Source organism: Mobula hypostoma, chromosome 2, assembly GCF_963921235.1.
Source record: "Mobula hypostoma chromosome 2, sMobHyp1.1, whole genome shotgun sequence".
Classification (NCBI taxonomy): Eukaryota; Metazoa; Chordata; class Chondrichthyes; order Myliobatiformes; family Myliobatidae; genus Mobula; species Mobula hypostoma.
Window position 1 is genome coordinate 172,050,493 of NC_086098.1, and position 21,646 is coordinate 172,072,138.

Below are 21,646 nucleotides of genomic sequence, written 5' to 3' on the forward strand. Positions count from 1 at the left end.
TCCCAGCTATTGATCATTAGGAACCACATCACCCAGGACATGCCCTTTTCTCATTGCCACCATCAGGGAGGGGATACAGGACACTGAAGATGCACACGTTTTAGAAACAGCTTCTTCTCCTCCAACATAAAACTTATGAACAGTCCATGGAACCATGAACAGTACCTCACTATTTACAGGAGCCCAAAGACAAAAATGTTTCAGAAACATCTTCTTCCCTTTTTAATTGTAATTTATATATTTTTTTCAAATTATGTGCTGCTGCTGCAAAACAACATGGCATATGCCAATGACATTAAACCTGATTCTGATTGCTAATGAAAGGGGTCAGAGCAAAACGGCCTAACGAGTTCAAGCTGACAGGAAGGCAACAGTAACACAAATAACCACGCGTAAAAAGGGGGTGTGCAGAGGAGCATCTCTGAATACACACATCAAACCTTGAAGTGGATGGGCTACAGCAGCACCACTTCGGGCTCCACTGAGTGTATGGATGGTGCAGTTGAAATTCTACTTATTTGAAACCCTAGGACATTACTTACGGTGGTCACTGCTTGATTCATTTCGCTTCATATTTTGCATTTCTTTCTTTTACGACCAATGACAGGAACTTTTTGAGGATTCTCAATCTATTTGCAAAAAGTTCCAAGAAAAGTTCTTAGTGTGAAGAAAGATAAATTATTTTCCTGGTGGTGTGCAAATTTGTCGTCAAGTCAGCCAATCTTAGTGCAGCAGTTGGGGTGATACAGATACCTCCATCGCCAGGCTAAGGTCAGGAACACAAGTAGCTCAGCTGGAGTTCCTCATCACTTAGTACATAGCGATCCAAATACTTAAATTCAATTTTCGAATGCATTCATACCAAGTTAGTAACATAGAAAAACTACAGCACACTACAGGCCCTTCAGCCCACAAAGCTGTGCCAAACATGTCCTTACCTTAGAAATTACTTAGGGTTACCCATAGCCCTCTATTTTTCTGAGCTCCATGTACCTGTACAGGTGTCTCTTAAAAGACCCAATCATATCCGCCTCCACCACTGTCACCAGCAGCACATTCCACACACTCACCACTCTGCGTAAAAAACTTACTCCTGACATCTCCTCAGTACCTACTTCCAAGCACTTTAAAACTGCCCTCTCATGCTAGCCATTCCAGCCCCAGGAAAAAGTCTCTTGACTATCCACATGATCAATACCTCTCATCATCTTACACACCTCTATCAGGTCACCTCTCATCCTCCGTCGCTCCAAGGAGAAAAGGTCGAGTTCACTCAACCTATCCTCAAAAGGCATGCTCCCCAATCCAGCAACATCCTTGTAAGTCTCCTCTGCACCCTTTCTATGGTTTCCACATCCTTCCTATAGTGAGGCGACCAGAACTGAGCACAGTACTCCAAGTGGGGTCTGGCCAGGGTCCTATATAGCTGCAACACTACCTCTCAGCTCCTAAAATCAATCCCACAATTGTTGGAGGCAAATGCACCGTATACTTTCTTAACCAGGCAACCTGCGCTGCAGCTTTGAGTGCCCTCTGAACCTCCACACTGCCAAGATTCTTACCATTCACACTATATTCTGCCATATTTGACCTACCAAAGTGAACCACCTCACACTTAACTGGGTTGAACTCCATCTGCCACTTCTCAGCTCAGTTTTGCATCCTATCAATGTCCCGCTGTAACCTCTTGACAGCCCTCCACACTATCCACAACACCCCCAACCTTTGTGTCATCAACAAATTCACTGACCCATCCCTCCACTTCTTCATCCAGGTCATTTATAAAAATCACGAAGAGTAGGGGTCCCAGAACAGATCCGTGAGGCCCACCACTGGTGACTGACATCCATGCCAAATATGACCCATCTACAACTACTCTTTGCCTTCTGTGGGCAAGCCAGTTCTGGATCCACAAAGCAATGTCCTTTGGATCCCATGCTTCCTTTCTCAATAGGCCTTGACTCGGGTATCCTGTCAAATGCCTTGCTGAAATCCATATACACTACATCTACCGCTCTACCTTCATCAATGTGTTTAGTCACATTCTAAAATTCAATCAGGCTTGTAAGGGATGACCTGCCTCCGACAAAGCCATGCTGACTATTCCAAATCATATTATACCTCTCCAAATGTTCATAAATCCTGCCTCTCAGGATCTTCTCCAACTTACCAACCACTGAAGTTAAGACTCACTGGTCTATAATTTCCTGGGCTATCTAGACTCACTTTCTTGAATAATGGAACATCTACAACCCTGCAATCCTCTAACCTCTCCCATCCCCGTTGATGATGCAAAGATTATCGCCAGAGGCTCAGCAATCTCCTCCCTCGACTCCCACAGTAGCCTGGGGTACATCTCATCTGGTCCCGGTGACTTATCCAACTTAATGCTTTCCAAAAGCTCCAGCATTCTCTTTCTTAATATCTACAGACACAAGCTTTTCAGTCCACTGTAGGTCATCCCTACAATCACCAAGACCCTTTTCTGTAGTGAATACTGAAGCAAAGTACTCATTAAGAACCTCTGCTATCTCCTCTGGTTCCATGCACATTTTTCCACTGTCACATTTGACTGGTCCTATTCTCTCACGGCTTATCTTGCTCTTCACATACTTGTAGAATACCTTGGGGTTTTCCTTAATCCTGTCCGCCAAGGCCTTCTCATGCCCCCCTCCGGCTCTAATTTCACTCTTAAGCTCCTTCTTGCAAGCCTTATAATCTTCTAGATTTCTATCATTACCTAGTTTTTTGAACCTTTCTTAAGCTCTTCTTGACTAGATTTACAACAGCCTTTGTACACTACGGTTTCTGTACCATACCATCCTTTACGTCTCATCGGAACATACCTATTCAGAACTCCATGCAAATATCCCCTGAACATTTGCCACATTTCTTCTGTACATTTCCCTGAGAACATCTGTTCCCAATTTATGCTTCCAAGTTCCCGCCTGATAGCCTCATATTTCCTCTTACTCCAGTTAAATGCTTTCCTAACTTGTCTGTTCCTATCCCTCTCCAATGCTATGGTAAAGGGCATAGAATTATCTCCAAAATGCTCTCCCACTGAGAGACCTGACACCTGACCAGGTTCATTTCCTAATACCAGATCAAGAACAGCCTCTCCTCTTGTGGGCTTATCTACATGTTGTGTCAAGAAACCTTCTTGAACACACCTAACAAACTCCACCCATCTAAACCCCTCACTCTAGGGACATGCCAACTGATATTTCGGAAATTAAAATCTCTCACCATGACAACCCCATTATTGTTACACCTTTCCAGAATCTGTCTCCCTATCTGCTCCTCGATGTCCGTTACTATTGGGTGGTCTATAAAAAAAAACCAGTAGAGTTATTGACCCTTTCCTGTTCCTAACTTCCACCCACAGAGACTCTGTAGACAAGTTGATGGTACTGGAGGGATTACATCCATACCCAAGAGTTCAAATAATAAATAAAAACAATTACTTAAACTTATGTGGCATATTTTCTCAACTTATCTAAAACAATCCAGTCAGTAAACTCATTTAAAAATACACAATAAGGGTTCATAAATCTAATATAAAGTGGATTAATCTCGAGACAACTCTGATGAAAAAGATCTCAACCAAAAATTTATCCAAAAATACCTCAAACATATGGCAGCAGTGCAATATTCATTCTAAGATGTATATTAAAATTATTGGCACAAGAATTATTTTAGTAGCTGGAAATGCTATGATGATTAACTAGTTGCCCAAGATTTAATTGGCAATGGTTAATCAATCATTTGTATGACTGCAAGTTGGGGTACTTCTTAACTTTGTTCCATAGGGCAATCTAATAGCTACAACTACATTGTGACAATTGACATTAACAATGGCCACTTTATAAAACATGACTGAAAGAATCAAAGATTTATAGTTCTTATTGCTTTTAAGTTTTAATATCTGGCATGTTCCTAATTTAACATTTAGAAATGTGATAACCATCTCTAGGTACAAGATTAGCATTTAGTTAGCATTTTTGATTGGTTAAACAGTAAAACTAATTAAAGCCATGAAGGATATTAATGTTTTTAAGAATTTGGAAATAGGGTGTTTTATCTAGGAATATGATCAGAACCCTTGCAGGCGGTGAGCAGGTGAAATGTCCACTCATAAAACCCAAATCATAAAGTGCACCAATATACACATCCCGAGAAAAATAATCCACTGTGCTTGGAGCTGGTGTTCTATAGCAGGCAATGGATGAACTTGCAAAGATTTATGAGGGAAACCTTCATGAAAGGAGCTGTCCTGCCAAGATCAGTAGAGACTATTAATAGTTGAGAATTAAAAAAAAGAAAATCTTTTTCAAATTCATGAAACTAGTCAGTAAAAGGAATATGATAATGGAAAAAAAATCAGATGTTAAATTCCTTCTTTGAGCAAGACTTTGAATAGAAGGGCCCTAGAGAATGATAGGGCGGCATTCTAGGACAAATGTCCTAATGTTAAAATATGGGAACCCTGAAAATATTTAAGTTTCTCCTTCAAGGAAAGCCAACTCCTTTTAAATCCTGTAATATCAATTAGACACTGCTGCAAAAGCATAGTGACGTGGTAGAATATTTATTTGGTACAGTAGCACCACTGCACCGCGAACACGCACCTGTATATTTATAATGGCATTGTACCATATTTTGACCCAATGACTAAATTGGAATAAGGGTGACTGACACAAGGTCAAGTAAAAATGAGCATTGAAACACTATGTGAACCACAATCATCTTATATACACGCGCACACATACACACACAATCCAGTCTATTTTAGTGTAATGTGAATGCAGTATTGAAGAGGTGCACTTTCCGCATTGAATGTCCTAAGCTAGGTTGAAGAGGACATCCTAATTTAGAATGCACCATTTCCCTCAAAGCATTACAGTTGTAAATGTGTATTAAAATTAATCTAGACACCATCAAAATCTCTTCTCCCCTCTATTCAACTTTAGAAAAATACTGAAGGAAAGGGAAAGAGGTTTTGATGGATGAAGGTATTTCTGTCCCAGGCACCCGTATGGCAGGCTAACTGTCAAGATTCTTGTATTCGCATTCATTCAGCATTTGCAACAAAAGCAGAACAAAAAAAAACCCACGCTGTATGGCACAATTTTCATGTTTTCCCTCTAGCACATATTTATCAATTTCAGTTTAACAAGAATAAAACTACAACCTGTTTTCTTTAAATTCCCAACATTTAAAAACAGGTTACTTCTACGAGTGAATTTTCTTGCATTTTTAAACAGATTAGAATTCAGCAGCATTGTAAAATATTGGCTTTTAACCTTCAAAATCTAATTATGATGCAAGAAGTGCTGAAGCACAATTTTTTTCTGAACACAAAGGCAATTTACAGATGCAGTTAACATTGCAATCCTGCAACGAGTGGCAGAAGTCCAACCAAGATACACTGTTGCTGCAAACCAGTTTCCGTCCGCTCAGTTGCTTGTTGTGGGAAAGCGCACGTCAATCAGAAAGTACATCTTTAAGCAATATTTCTTTTGCTATCTACAGTGCTCAAAACTATGTGTGTAAAAATAAATCTACAAAATAAAGTTGAACGTTATATCCAGTAACCAGATGAAACAACATTCAGTTAATGTTATTACAGATGTTTCTTTCCTCTCAAATACTGTAGCAAAGTTCCAATGACTTGATCTCATACAGCTTCTGTGGACTTTACTCAAATGCGTTGATGGTTTATTCCAATAATCACGATTACGTTCTATGTCCTTTTGTCAACCTGCAGATGCCCGATAGCCCAGGCACGTGGGAAACATTGCAGTGATGAGAAGTCTGAAGTTTGTGATCCACTGAAAGTGCTTGCACACACCCCAGAGGGGAAAATACAAATCACAACTACTTGTATATAAATGCAACAGAGATTCAGAATTTTCAAAATAATTTCTGCTTTTTTTATCCAGTTACTTCTACTTGGAATTAATTGGTTACAAATCCTGACACAGTAATTTAACAACAAACTGTCCACCCAAACCCCCAGGATGACATGGCACTTGCAAGGCTGAGTTACAAGAGCCACAGCACTATATTGGTATTGTCACAATAAAGTGACTCATTATTGCATTGTAAGATTTTGTGTGATCAGTTTGTCATGAATGCTCAGTACACCGCGACCATTCAGAAATATTACAACAGATCCCACTCTGGTCAAGTTAAGAGCATGGAGAGTGAGGATGAGACTTGAGTGATAAAGGGAGGGACTTGGATCAGGCAGTTGTGACATCATCTCAAAAGGGTAACACTGAATAGGGCAAGATTATATAGCTTCGATAGTGGTCACAATTGTAAAATGCTGATGTCAAGCTCACTACCTTCCTTACCACCCCCAACTGCACCGAGAAACTCTGGAATACAACAGATGATGCATCTGGAGTCAGAGGAGGGGCTGAAGAACTGCAATAATAGTTATTATAGGTGATAAGCACAAGAGCAGATTATCTTCAACCTCCAAGAGGTGCCTTATCACTCTGCTCAAAAAGTTAGAAGGAAAACACATCAACTCTGAACCTTATCAAATGACTGCAACAATTTACTTAAAAATTCAATAATCTCATTGATCAAATTTTCAAAAACATGTAGGCCACAAGTAATTTGGGGTAGAAGATGTCCAACAAAAAAATGGACAATTTTCTTTCACGCCTCTGAGGTTGTTTTCTATGTGCATTGGTTTTGTCAAAAGATTTCATGATTCAATTTGATCACAATGAAACCAAGAGTTTAAGAGTTCAGATGAAATTTTGTTAAACTGAGATTGTGTTTTACTCATTAATTTTTAAACAAAACAGAGACTTGCAACTTTAGCAATTTATTTTTTTTTTAAACAGATTACCTATCAAGTCTAAATGCATTTCACAACTAAATTAGTTATTCCTAAGACTGCAAGATAACAATTAGCTCCATTTAATTACGTAGATATACATGGGCATAGGTTTGTTTTCAAAAAGAGGCATTGCCAGATTTGTATCGACATCTAGAACCTTCTAACACATTTGGTTTTGGTAGGAAATTCAAAAGAATGATACTTTTTTTTTCTGATTTCTATTTTAATCATCAGGGCTGAAGTTATTGGACCAGTATATCATACACACAAAGGGCTAGGTGGATCCATGAGCTTTAAGAGACACACACCTCTGATTCTCTATGATCGGACATTGCTAGTAGGCTCAGGAATATCCAACAGAATCAGCAAAGTGCAGTACTCCATGGATTGGATATCCAAGTGTATTAAGGAGGCAGTAAATCAAACAGTAAAAAAATGTTTAAGACTGGATTGCAACTGGTGTAAATTTTAACCCTCTGAGCAAATTTTTTTGTTAATTCCATCTTCAACCAATCGATGGTCTTGATATTTTGCTGCAAACATGTTGATAAATGTCGACTTCTTACAGATGAATGTACATAAAAATGAGGTTGCTAAATGCAAACCAAGACAGACCAATGAAACTACAAGTCATATGACGTGCAGTGTACCACAAAAGATCCTTGGGGCATTTTACCACTTCTTTTATTAAAAAGTCTTCAGTTTTGCACAGGTCCGAAATTCAGACAAGTTACTGCAGTTTGAAAAGCAGATCATGGACCCAGTTAGTGGAGTTTTGATACTCCATGCCCAGAAATGCTATAAAATTATAAAGGGGTAGGAGAGGGGTTTCAAATATTTACTGCAAAACAGTAACATATACAATGCATTGCAGTATCATTGTGCTAATGAACCATCTGCAGCAATGGAATGTGAGTTTAGAAAGGAAAGCACGAGTGTTAACATCACGCACACTTGTGGCACTCATTATGGGGGGGAATTTCATTAGAATTTGTTCAGAATAAACTAAATGAGCAATATCAAGAAAATACCAAAATTAGGGCCAAATATCCAAAATGGCTGCTAACTTGCATTGCTAAAACATTTTAGTAATAATTTCAGTATATTAAGCCAAAATACTACTCCAATGATTACATTATTCACACCCCACAACAGTAAATTAAGATACCACAGTGCTTCCTATAACTTAAATTTTAGTTTCCTTTGAAATTGAAGTCCCGTAAGAGGAATTAGTGATGAACTTTGCTGCTTATTTACATGAGGTGTGTTTTAGAAGAGACAAGTATCTCGACAAGATTTGGTATATTGAGAGGAAACTGTTTCTTGTTCCCATATTGAAACCAAATTGGATTATCCACAAATGCACACTGACCACCCCCACCCTACTCCCCAAAGGGATACACAAGAGCCACACAAAAAAACAAGTGACTAGAAATATCTTGTCTATTTTCACATATGTACCAGTGATCACTGCTTTTAGAGTCTGACACCACTCCAAATTTGCATTTCCAAGCAGCTCACGAACAACCAGTTTAATGGATGAATAAAACAAAATAATGCATACATACCTCCTAAAACGTTATTTCCTTGACAGGAACTGGTTTGGGGGGGATCACTGATGTTCACAAAGCAAACAGCACTGCTCTGCTTTTTACTAATATGTATATGGGTACCACCACTGTAATAGCATTGTAATGTATGGCCAGTGCATTAAACACAAGTTTCTGCATATAAACATGCACAATGCAAATAAGCCCCAGCACTCACTGAGATACAGAAAGTGCCTCATCACTCTAGCCTCCAGGTGCATGAGTGAGTTTTCCCAATGATCCAGTCTGACCCAATGGATCTGAGAAGGCAGATGAAAACACCATGTGGTAAAACGCACAGTGGAAAGAACAAATAATGCACCTAATTGGATGATGAATGTGTAACCAGGGCCTGTTTAATAAAATGTAGTCAAACACAGTATTTACTCAACTGCCATCTCACTAATCACCAGCAGCAGCCTCGCTTCTAAACAATTTTCCTTAAAACAAAAAAACCCCACAAATTTTCCTTCCCCACCCTCCCAAAAAAGGCTGAACCCATTTGCTGATTCAATGGGTCCCCACTTCCCTTTAACTGCTTTAAATAAAAGGCAACTGGAAAAAAAACAGTAGAATCAATGGGAAATGAGCATATAAAGTGGTCGTCTCGTGGCATTAATGATACTCGTGCTGCCTGTTTTTTTTTGTGGAAGCATTCTCAAAGCTGTTAAAAACTTTCAGTCCAAGAGTCTGAAACCAATTCAAACTCCAAAAACAGTTGCATTATCCAAAGTAACTTTATGACGTGCTGTGCTTGGGACAAAGACAGGAGAGGAAAGCCCATGATTCACTTGGTTTGTCCAAGCAAGAAATGTTTTTTAAAAAAAAGTAAAGAGGAACAAATTAGCTTTCAAGATACTCTTAAATAACAGCAGTTTTACCAGAGTACTTTGAAAAGCACAGTATAAATTTAATGTTGTGCTTCCAGTATTTAACGTTTCCAATGAGTTTCAGGTCAGAGACAATCTCTCTTAGCATAGCCAATTCTGGCCATTTGGATTTTAGATGGCAAAGTTTTAAATCGCATTGCTGGTAAAAAGACGTGAATGAAAAAAAACCTGATTATTTCAAAATAAATTATTTCTGAGTTACTAAGTTATGGCAGCAGACAATGCTCTGAGAATTTGACATCGTCTGCTCAAACTCCACTCAAAAACCTTTGGGGGAAGAAATGTGGTAACACTGAACAAGTGCTCTCGTGTAGGCAACAATTTTTGACAGAGGCATTACATATGGCCTAGGTAGGACTAAAAGAGGTATAACTGTCTCTAAGTTTGTAACATACAAAACACAAAAGAAAAATTTCTCAAGTAAAAATCAGCCATTTTTTTTCCTTTTCAAAATGATTGAACTGAAGAGAATCCATAAGCAACTGCTCAGACGTGACAAGCTCAGCTGGTTCCCCGTGCTTCCAAGGAGGAGTGAGGTGGAAGGGAGGGGCAGAAAAGGGGTGACCAGGCTGTTGCCAGGGTTACAAGTAGTCAGGAGGGCGACATCAAGGCTGGGCCCCAGCAGTGGCAGGAACCGGCGTCCCGAGGGTATTGGTAGCAGAGATGACTGGCGAGCCAGCTAGGGGTCCCAGTGGTGAAGAGGTTGGCATTGCAGATATCCCTGTACAAGAAGCATATTGAATAAAATTAACCTCACAAAGGAACAAAAGCTTTTTGTGCAGATTTAAACTGAGTGGACGTCAACCAAGTTGCTAACGGCACTGGAACTGACCTGACATCATACTGGCTGAGCTGATTGGAGTGCTGCCTGTTGGCATGTTACCACAGGAGCCCATTCGGGATTGGTCTTTCACAATTGGGTCTGCAGGATAAAGCAGAATCAAAGCTTGGTACAAGCATTCATTATTTATACAGAATTTTCTTGAAAAGACATGATCAGCTTTGAAGATATGTCTAATTCAAGACTATGATAAAAGTCTTGTTTAAATAAAAATCCATTCCTTGTTTCCAGTAAAGATGCAAAGAGAAAATTTAGACTCATATTCACTTATTTATCATAGTACATTGAAACATACAGTGAAATGTGCTGTTTGCATTAACAACCAACACAACCTAAGGATGTGCTGGGGGCAGCCCATAAGTGTCACCACACATAGAATGTCCACAATGTTCACAGAACAACACAAGCAACAATAACAGAACAGCAGCAACAAAACAATCTCCTTCTCTCTCTCACCAACACACCCCCCCCCCCCACCACACACACAACCCTACTACCCCAGGGCAGGCCACATCCGGACCTCCAACCTCCATTGCTTGTAGGAAATATGCATTAAGTTCCCTCCTACATTCTCATTCATCCTCAGCAACAGAACTCACTTTCATCCTATGCCTCAGTGGCTTAAACTCAAACAGAATAGTGGAAAAGTGTCCTTCCCACTACAATTTAGAACAATCCCAGTAAGCAGAGTGAACAGAACTTACAAAAATATGGGTGCTCCATAGCTTCCCTTGCTGTTAAGCGTGTTTGATGATCATATCGTAGCAGCTTATCCAAGAAATCCAGTGCTTCTGAACTGACAAGATGCTGATTCTCACTGTGGACAAAGCGTTCCCATCTTTTACGGGAATGTCTGAAACAAATAGAATGGTGTATTCAATTTTTGTCTTACAATTATGAAACAAATTTTGTCTGGACATTCTGGTGAGGCACTACATAAATTTCTTGCTAATGAATAATTAATCGTTTCATTTTAAACACAAACAAAAGGGGTGTTTACTAACCTGCCCAGGATGTCATTAAACCGAGGGTCCAGCTCAATGTTGTACTTGTCAATGTAGTCATATAGGTCTTCTGTGCCTAGCACTTTAGCTATTCTGACCAACTTCAGCAACAGAGGGAAAACAAATAGAAATAATTTGGAGGAAAGATTATACAGTGAGTCAGACCACAAGTGTTAACTCTAATGGAAACAATGCTATCACTAAGAAAACACACCGAAGGGATGCAATGATTTTGTTATCAAATTAATATCCTTTACTGACCGTGCCATCAGAGACATAAACCTATTTTCTACAACATATTACCAGTTGTGCTTTGTAACTTCAGTCATTGCTTCACTAGTTCTAACAATGCACTCTTGCATACTCAGTGTAACACCATCCATTCACTGGTGTTAAAGCAACAATCTTTTGAACATATTGCAATTTCTAGGGTGTGCCTGCATTCCAAGTATGAAGTCTTGAGACAGTCTCAATGTGGATTGAAATGTTAAATAGATTAAGCAAATCCACCATAACTATAGTTAATCATGGGATTGTCAGTGATGTCACATCCTGATTTAGTTTGGTTTTACAATATATTAAAGCAACGAGGACAATTTGAATTTCAATGATACATGAAATAGCAATTTAAGGTGTCCCCCACATCAGAGGCTATGCAATCGGCACTGATCTGGGCCGACAATTACGTGCCGGGCGGCACCTAATTAATTAGCATGTTTATTTCGCCTTTTTTCTTAAAGATGTGCTCTGTGCGTCCCGGCTATCGCTGTACCCCTGCATTCTCCGCAGATCGGTATTGGTTCGTTGCCCGGAGGGTGGGAGCCACTGCACCACCCCAACCTCCGACGACTCAGCCTAACACACCATCATCAGTGTGCTCGGCGCTGTCCCAATTCCGGTAAGTAATACTACACTGTACATACATCACTTCTACTTTATATCGGCTGTGTATTTTTACGTGTTATTTGGTATGATTTGGCAGCTTCATAGCTTAAAGGTTACTGGAGCGCTTGCGCCGTGTTTTTGCCGAGAGCGCTTGCATGAGATTTTCGCTACAGAGAACAGTTCAGGCAATGATTGTGGAAAAGTATTTCTACTTTATATATAGGCTGTGTATTTATCATATCGTTCTTGCTTTTACTATATGTTACTGTTATTTTAGGTTTTGTGTTATTTGGCATGATTTGGTAGGTTATTTTTGGGTCTGCGAACACTCACAAAATTTTCCCACATAAATAAATGGTAACTGCTTCTTCGCTTTACGACATTCCGGCTTACAAACTGTTTCATAGGAACGCTGTACCTTCGGATGGCGGGGGAAACCTGTGTGTGTGTGTGTGTGTGTGTGTGTGTGTGTGTGTGTGTGTGTGTGTGTGTGTGTGTGTGTGTGTGTGTGTGTGTATAAAAACCCTTCCTACGGAACAGGAAGTGACAATTTAGATAAGGGTAACTCCCCCCCCCAAATAATTTAAGAATCAACCAGATACTGCTGTTTATTTGGGAGGAGGGAGAGGGAACGGGGGTGAGGGGGAAGAAGAGAGATAGTTACACTTCCTTTTAGACAAGTCAGCCTCAATTGGCAGATTGTCTTATTCATCCAAATCTATTTTCTAACTTGCCTCGGTAAAGGACTTCATAGACATCAGTTCAAAACACTTTCTCCACCTGCAGGGTGAGATGTTTTCTACACCCAACTTGGGATTTTAAAATCTTCAATGTGTCACATTCTTTTAGCAATGTTTTAGGGAGGTCAAACTAACGTATCAAGGTAAAGGAAGATTTGGTTTCCAGTGATAAGACAGAAGAGGCAGAGCTTGTGTCAGTGAACAAATGAACAACAGTTAATGCCAGTGGGTATAAAAGGCAGCAAAAAATACTGTCTGAATTCTTTATGAAAACTTATAATTTACAAGACCCTAGTGACATATTTCATGGAACTATTTATATAATTTTGATATACAATGTATAACTAAACTCCACAGTACATAATTTATGTTCACAACCTAATAACACACTATAACTATGTCAGATGTTACAGTATCAGAATCCTGTACCTTATTAATCATAATGTCACACTAATCATTCCTCTGCAATGGAGTTTTAATTTTTAGTCTGAATATAACACCATGTAGAACAATCAAATTACTTCAAACTGAAAGCAGGGAAATTCCATTAAAGGGAATAGGCACCTGATGGATAATAAGGCCTTATGAACCACAGAGTGGGTAAATAAATATTAGGATATTGATCAACTAGTATTTTATTAAATTGTCTGTTGAGACCAAGATTAACCAATTTCAACACTACCTTCCTGGTTGGGGTTGGCTGCAGTGAATGAAATGATCTTTTGCGAAAGAGAACTAGATCACCCCGTGAACTTTTATTACTACAAAGTGCACTGTCTTCCAACAAGGAGCTTGTGGTTAATTACCCCAACCTGACGGAGACCAACACTACAAGTTCTACCAACACACATTTGGTAATCTTGATTATTCAACAAAGATGAATGCACATGGGCTGAATGTAAAGCCATTAATGGACAGGCATTAGACCCAATCAATAGCATATGGTAGTACCCAAAAGACATACTTTTCAAAATAGGACCTTGTAAAAAGTGGTGTTCTTACCTGATCATAATTGTCATGGCCATGGAAAAATGGTTCTTTTCTGAATATCATGCTAGCAAGCATACAACCTAAACTCCACATGTCTAGACTGTAATCATACATCTGCAATAAATCAAGCAAAATAACTTTACTGCAGTGATAATTAGAGTACTATTTGAAAAATTGATACAAAAAAACTTATCAACCCACTTCCAAAAGAATTTCAGGGTACGAGCATTGTGCAAAATATCCCAAAGCTTGAAGTGACAAATGAATAGTATTGTTCACCCAGCTGATTTTTTCCTGAACAATAATTTGATTCACGCATTACAACAATTAGCCTGGGTTCAAGTGCTAAACTGTATCCTGTAGGAAAATGATTGCCAAAGTTCTGATGCACAGAGAATTCTAAATTAACAAATTTTCCATCTATTACATCACTCAGCTACTATCTTTTCTTAATATCTCCTTTTGGAGTTGCTACATTTTATTAGAGGCTGGTTGAATTGGAATTATTCTGGTATAAAGGTCACCCTGAGTTATGAACACTCAACTTCTAGACACCCATATGAACTAACTTTTCGCTGTTCCAGTCGGTTAGAATCAGGTTTAATATCGCTGAGGCATGTTGTTCCTCTGCAGCAGCAGTAAAAAAAACCATACATTACAATAAGTGTATCATACAGTGGTGCTAGAAAGTTTGTGAACACTGTAGAGTTTTCTCTATTTCTGTTTAAATATGACCTAAAATGTGATCAGATATTCACGTCAGTGCTAAAAATAGACAAAGAGAACTTAATTAAATAAAAAATAACAAAAAACATAGTTCATTTACTTATTGATCCAATATTACATGTACTTGTTGGAAAAAATGTGTGAACCTTTGCTTTCAGTAACTGGTGTGACCACCTTGTACAGCCACAACTTCAATCAAAAGTTTCCTGTAACTGATCAGTACTGCACATCAGTTTGGAGGAACTTCAGGCCACTCCTCCTTACAAAACTGCTTCAACTCTGGGATGATGGTGGGCTTCCTTTCATGAATTGCTTGCTTCAGGTCCTTCCACAACATTTCTATTGGATTAAGGTCAGGACTTTGACTTGGCTATTCCAAAACATGAATTTTCTTCTTTTTAAATCATTCTGTTGTTAATTTACTTTTGTCTTTCAGATCATTGTCTTGTTGCATTATCCAACTTCTATTAAGCTTCAGGTGATGGACTGCTACCCTGACATTCTCCTGCAAAATGTTTTGATACAATTTTGAATTCATTGCTCCCTCAACAATTGTAGCAAAGCAGTTCCACACTATGATGCTCATTCCACCATGCCCCTTTTTCCTCCAAACATAGCATTATGCATTTCTGCCAAAAAGTTCATCTTCTCCTGAACAACAATTTGATTCAAGCACTACAACAATTAGCCTGGGTACAGAGGAGATGTCAGGGGTAAGTTTTTTTTAAACGCAGAGAGCGGTGAGTGTGTGGAATGGGCTGCCGGCAATGGTGGTGGAGGTGGATACGATAGGGTCTTTTAAGAGACTCCTGAGGGCTATGGGTAACTCTAGGTAATTTCTAAGATAAGGACATGTTCAGCACAGCTTTGTAGGCCGAAGGGCCTGTATTGTACTATAGGTTTACTATGTTTCTATTTTTATGTTTTGTCTTATCTGTCCATAGAACATGGTCGAAGAAGCGCTGTAGAACATCGACGTGATCTTTTGCAAACTTGAGACATGCAGCAATATTGTTTTTTGGAGAGCAGTGGTTTCCTTGCATGACAACTATTCTTGTTCAATGTTTTTCTTATAGTGGACACATGAACAGAGAACTTAACAAGTTCCAGAGATTTCTGCAGGTCTTTTGCTGTTACTTTTGGGTTCTTTTTCACCTCCTTCAGCAGTGCACGTTCTGCTCTTGCTGTGATCTTTGCAGAATGCCCACTCCTAGGCAGAGTAGCAATAGTACTGAGTTTTCTCCATTTGGAGACAATTTCTCTTACTGTGGACCAGTGAACACTCAGGTCTTTAGAAATGCTTTTGTAGCCTTTTCCAGCTTCATGCATCGCTACAATTCTTCTTCTAAGGTCCTCTAAAAGTTGCTTTGATCAAGGCATGGTGCACATAAACAGATCTTTCTTGAGAGGAGCAGGCTCCGTCAGTAACCTGACTTTGTATGTCATTTTTATATATAGGACAGGGCATCTCTACAATCCACACCTCCAAGCTCATCTCATTGACTGGAACACCTGACCCCAAATAGCTTTTGTAGAAGGCATTAACCCAGAGGCTAACATACTTTTTCCAACAAATACATGTAATATTGGATGATTTTTCTCAACAAATAAATAAATGAATATAATTTTGTGTTATTTATTTAAATGGGTTCTCTTTATCTAGCTTTAGGACTTGCATGAAGATCTGATCACATTTTAGGTTATATTTAAATTCTACAAGGTTCACAAACTTTCTACTGCCACTGTATATGCATACACACACAAAAATGAAAATAAATAAGCAGTGAGTATAAATAGTGACAAAGTATTCACGGGTTGATTCATTGCAGGTGGTGGAGGGGGAAGAAGCTGTTCCTAATCTGTTGAGTGTGTGTTTCCAGGCTTCTGTACCTCCTCTTTGATGGTAGTAATAAAAAGGAAGTATGTCCAAGGTGATGGGGGACCTGAAGGGACTTCTTGAGGCACCATCCTTTGGTGGTGTCGTCAATGGTGGAGAGGCTAGTGCCCTTGACAAAGCTGGCAGATTTCGCCGCCTTCTGCAGCTTTTAACTGACCCTGTGCAGTGGCTCCTCCATACCAACGTTAAGATAATCATTATTTATTGTAAAATGTAGAAGCACCTAAACCTCTTAGAATTCTTAAAACTCTCAGAATACTTCTAAGTTTTAACTAGATAAATCAACTGTACAATCAGACTGTTTTAATCATCTATTTTAATCATCCCATGATCTTTATTTTCTACCATTGATGATATCAGTGGCATGTGATATATCTAGTATGCGGAGATTACAGTGTTAAGTTTTCTGTTGCAATCACACTAGCTCACATGATACTTGTAGAATAGAATGCAAGTTCACCCACAAGGTGGCCCAAGTTGAACTAAAACTTGAAAAAGAACCTGAAGATTTTTGCACTACATTTCACATCTAAAGTTTACATATCAAAATAGTCATTTTAAACAAAAGCAAAATAAAGAGCTACAAATATGACAAAAAACAAGAAAATTTGCTGGAAGTACAATGAAAGTCAGCAGCTGCAGTGTTTTGAAGTCAGGTCACTGACCTGAATCTTAATTTTTGTTTCTGTTTTTGGATCATCTGAGCATTTCTATTTACTTCATACCAAAGTCATTTACTTGTATACTAAAGTGCAAAACAGTTACAATCCAACAAAAATTATGGTCAGTGTAATTTAATTCAGGAGAGCAGTATTGACATTTCAAAATGTTGTTTGTCCTCACCTGATAATCTACAAGTAGTTCGGGTCCCTTGAAGTACCTGGAGGCCACTCGAACATTGTACTCCTGGCCAGGGTGGTAGAATTCTGCCAGACCCCAATCTATCAGCCGCAACTGGTCAAAGATAAAACAAATCACAGATTGTTACAGAAGGCATTTTCATCTGATTAGATAAGAGCAAATCATTGAAATAATTAGAATCGAGGGATTAACATACTCCACTAGACTCCATCAAACCTCAAAACCTTTGCAAAAGTTGCACAGGCATTGCAGGAACAGAGTACTCTGCCCTATCAGTTTTCAATTTTCATATCCAAGCCTTTAAGTGCTTTCAATGCCAGCTTACATGCAGAGCATTTGTCAGCTGCTGGACCACAGGAGATAACATGGACTATTCAATCCTTTGCTCAAATGAGACCCACACAAATACATCTGCCAGCAGGGATCAGTGGATGGCAATCAAAGCAAAAAAAAAAAACCCTCAGTGAATCCTCCCACTTTTCTCTCCTGGCCTTCCAAAGATCAACTATGGTATCCTTACTGATTCTCTCACCTGCAGTAACAGAGAGGTCTTACCTTCAAAACTATACTGAAATAGAACGTTACATCTATCAGAATTTAGTAAGCTCCAGCATTACCCATGATCAGTGAGGTGCCTGACTATATTTATTAAATCTACAGCACTTTCACATCAATAACAATTTGCCCAGAAGAATGAATATAGTAGCACAACCACCCACACTTAGATAGTTGAATTGGTCTTACTTCTCACTTCAACACAGGTACAGGTAACCAGCATAGAATTCAACGCCAAATTTCACAAGGACAGATGCATCCAACCAGTCATCTCTGCACATTCCTCATTTACTTCTCGAAACATGCGCAAATTGTGACATTTCAATACTTCAAATGAACATTCCAAACTCAAAATTCCCAGGTATATCTTCACATACAGAACAGTCCACCAGGAACAGAGTATTGGCAGCTGAACCAACTCTAGACTCATTACATCAGGTCACACAGACAAGGAAACCTCCTGCTCATTGCCTAACCTCCTTCAACTGACGAACAACCTGGAAAAACCACTAAGTATAGCAGAGACTGAGCCAGGGATAACAGTGTGTTTTAGCGTAAAGTTGACAAACCAAATTCAAATCGGAATGACAGAACTTGACATATAATTTGACCACAGCCTGTACATGCATCTGTTCCAAAGAGCATTGACGGGAAAAGACCTTGCCATAATTCTTACATTGAGTCCTTTCATGAAAAGGACACCAGCTGTAATATATGGTTCCCCTAAATCAGAATTCAGAGCAGATCTAGCCTCTAAAATCTAACCTTCCTTGAAGTTAATACAAGGATCAGCAGCAGAACCATCTTCCACCACAATAACAGCAGGGTTGGGTAAAGTCATGTATCAAGGCAACAGGCCCTTCAACCTAATGAGCCCATGCTATCAGGCCAGTCCTGTACTAACCATTATGCTCTCTGCTCCTCCATATTAGGTATCATATCACTCAATTCTACCGTTCACCCACACTTTAAGGATAATTTAAGGTGATCAACTGATCTACCAATAGATTGGGGTGTGGGAGGAAATTGGAACTCTCCAAGCAAATCCACATGATCACAGGGAAATGCACACAAACTGCACACAGTTTTGGAAGCTGGTAGTGAACCTGGGTCACCTGAGCTGAGGAAATAGCCATGCTCCCCTTACTTTTACTATCAAGCCAAGAGAACCACCATGATGAGTGTACAAAAACATGCCAGATATAATCCCAGGCATTCCTTCAAAAAAAAATGTGCCAACCTTGTGAAACTACAATACAGAGGAGGAAGGTGGGTGAGTGGGGTAGCAGGGAATGAAGTAAGCTAGGAAGGTGCAGGTGGAAGAGGTAAAGACCCGAAGAAGGAAATCAATAGGAGAAGACAGTGGGTATTCGAAGAAAGGGAATGGGGAAGGATTAGGGAGGTGATGGCAAGTGGAGAAGGGGTGAGAGGGGAAACAGAATGGAGAATATCAAAGAGGAGGAAGGGGGTGAGAAACTTCACGGTCAGAGATGAGTCTTCAATTAATGCACTCCACAAAAAGTGATTAATACTCTGACTAGATAAGCAGATTAGCATGTCACTATCTCTTGATTTCTCAAGCAAAGCTTTTCCAGCATCCACAAGCCAAAATAAAATCAGAAACACACTCTTCTTGATGAATGCAACTCCCATCAATACTCAAGAAGCTTGGCACCATCCAGGACTAAACAGCTCATTTGATCAGCAGCCCATCTCTAGCTTAATCAGTCATTTCCCCAGTCATCTCACAGAATGCTGACTGGCAGCAACTCATTAAGGTTTCCAAAGTACTTTATAAAACAATAAACTCCAGCCTTGCAGCTAAGTGCAAGGGAACACTGCTTCCTTCAAGCCATACATCATCCCTAATTGATCAGCACCACCAAACATTTCTGTGCCAAAACCCTGCAACTTCCCTAACAGGCAATGTCAAATCACCTTCATCTGCAATGCAGCTGTGTGAAGTGGCAATTGACCATCATCAGCTTCTCAAGATGTCCAACAAATACTCCTGCTAGCAACGGGAACATTTTTGCATGAGAAAAATACAGCTGTGACAGAAGTTTTGTATACAGGTGTCCCCCGCTTTTCGAACGTTCGCTTTATGAAACCTCACTGTTACGAAAGACCTACATTAGTACCCTGTTTTCGCTAACAAAAGGTGTTTTCACTGTTAAGAAAAAAGCAGCGCACGATAAAAGGCAGCACGCGCCCCGAGCAGCCGCTCTCCCCCGGATTCAGAACTGCATTCTCGCCGGCATTGCTTAAACACGTGCCTGTGAGCAGCCGTTTGCAAGTTGAGTTCTATGGTATAGGAAAAGCCTGAAAGAGCTCGTACGGGTGTTACACTTAGCGTAAAACTAGACATAATTAAGCGTTTTGATTGTGGTGAACGAAGTAAGGACTAAGTGAGTTTGGCTTGTGGAAGCTGACGAAGATGATGTTGAAGAGGTTTTGGCATCGCATGACCAAGAACTGATAGATGAAGAGCTGATGCAATTGGAAGAGGAAAGGTTAACAATCGAAACCGAATGAGTAATGATAAAGTACGACTTTAATTTTGAAAGGGTACGTCGGTTTAGGGGGTATTTGCAGGATGGTTTGAGTGCTTACAAACAACTGTATGATAGAATAATGCATGAGGCTCAGCAGTCAAGCAAGCCTCCCGCCTTCCACATCAGCCACAGCAGATGATGAACCTCAACCTTCGACATCGAGGCGGGCAGTCACAGGAGAAGATGAGCTGCCTGCTCTAATGGAAACAGACGACGAGATGACACCCCAGTGTCCCAACACCCAGGCCACAGACAGATACCGATTCGCGGAGATTTGTCGGCCCAGATCAGAGGCGATGCATTCAGCAATCGGCACTGATCTGGGCCAACAATTACGTGCCGGGCGGCACCTAATTAATTAGCATGTTTATTTCCGCTTTTTTCTTAAAGATGTGCTGTGTACCTCCCGGCTGCCGCTGCATGCTTCGCAGATCAGTATCGGTTGGCTGCCCGGAGGGTGGGGGCCACTGCACCACCCAAACTCCGATGACTCAGTCTAACACACCACCATCAGTGTGCTCTGAGCTTTCCCCAATTCCGGTAAGCGATACTACACTGTACATACATTATTTCTACTTTATATCGGCTGTGTATTTTTACATGTTATTTGGTATGATTTGGCAGCTTCACAGCTTAAAGGTTACCGGAGAGTGCTTGCGCCGTGTTTTTGCCGACGGCACTTGCATGAGATTTTCGCTACGGAGAACAGTTCAGCCAATGATTGTGGAAAAGCATTTCTACTTTGTATAAGCCGTGTATTTATATCATTCCTGCTTTTACTATATGTTACTGTTATTGTAGGTTTTGTGTGTTACTTTGCATGATTTGGCAGGTTATTTTTGGGTCTGTGAACGCTCACAAAATTTTCCCATATAAATAAATGGTAGTTTCTTCTTCACTTTACGACATTCTGGCTTACGAACTATTTTATAGGAACGCTCTACCTTTGGATGGCAGGGGAAACCTGTAACTACTTTTTATAGGTAATAGCGGTTTTTATTTGACTAAATGTAGATTAATAAATCTAGTTTAAAGTTGATTTAATGGGCACTAATAAGCCTTCCAATGAATTTTACACCAAAGAAACGTTTATTCCTCATAGTCCATAATTTACCGTTTTCACAAAATTATTCTTGATCCCAATAAAGAGGCGTCTCCAAAGATACTCAACAACAAATTAAAGGCAACGGGTTGTCCTTCCATGCATATTACTTAAAATGTTTCCTTGGCTGGTATATCAGTAAGAATTTT

The 21,646-nt window shown here is 39.7% G+C and overlaps 1 protein-coding gene and 1 long non-coding RNA gene across 3 annotated transcripts in view; one reads left to right on the plus strand and one right to left on the minus strand.

Moving 5' to 3' along the window:
- Window positions 1-16,118, plus strand: part of LOC134342675 (uncharacterized) — a 32,121-nt gene extending 16,003 nt beyond the window's left edge. The window contains exons 2-5 of the long non-coding RNA XR_010017067.1: window positions 11,927-12,084; window positions 14,686-14,879; window positions 14,964-15,240; window positions 15,472-16,118. This is a non-coding gene — a long non-coding RNA (uncharacterized LOC134342675). The remainder of the gene's footprint in view (window positions 1-11,926; window positions 12,085-14,685; window positions 14,880-14,963; window positions 15,241-15,471) is intronic.
- The window catches only part of LOC134342672 (casein kinase II subunit alpha), a 136,869-nt gene continuing 119,778 nt past the window's right edge, over window positions 4,556-21,646 (minus strand). For both annotated transcript variants that reach the window (XM_063041079.1, XM_063041080.1), the window contains 6 exons: window positions 17,268-17,378; window positions 13,814-13,915; window positions 11,187-11,287; window positions 10,887-11,035; window positions 10,174-10,263; window positions 4,556-10,062 (listed from right to left, as the gene is read on the minus strand). In XM_063041079.1, coding sequence (XP_062897149.1) covers window positions 9,947-10,062; window positions 10,174-10,263; window positions 10,887-11,035; window positions 11,187-11,287; window positions 13,814-13,915; window positions 17,268-17,378 — 669 coding nt within the window. In that variant the 3' untranslated portion in view covers window positions 4,556-9,946. The remainder of the gene's footprint in view (window positions 10,063-10,173; window positions 10,264-10,886; window positions 11,036-11,186; window positions 11,288-13,813; window positions 13,916-17,267; window positions 17,379-21,646) is intronic.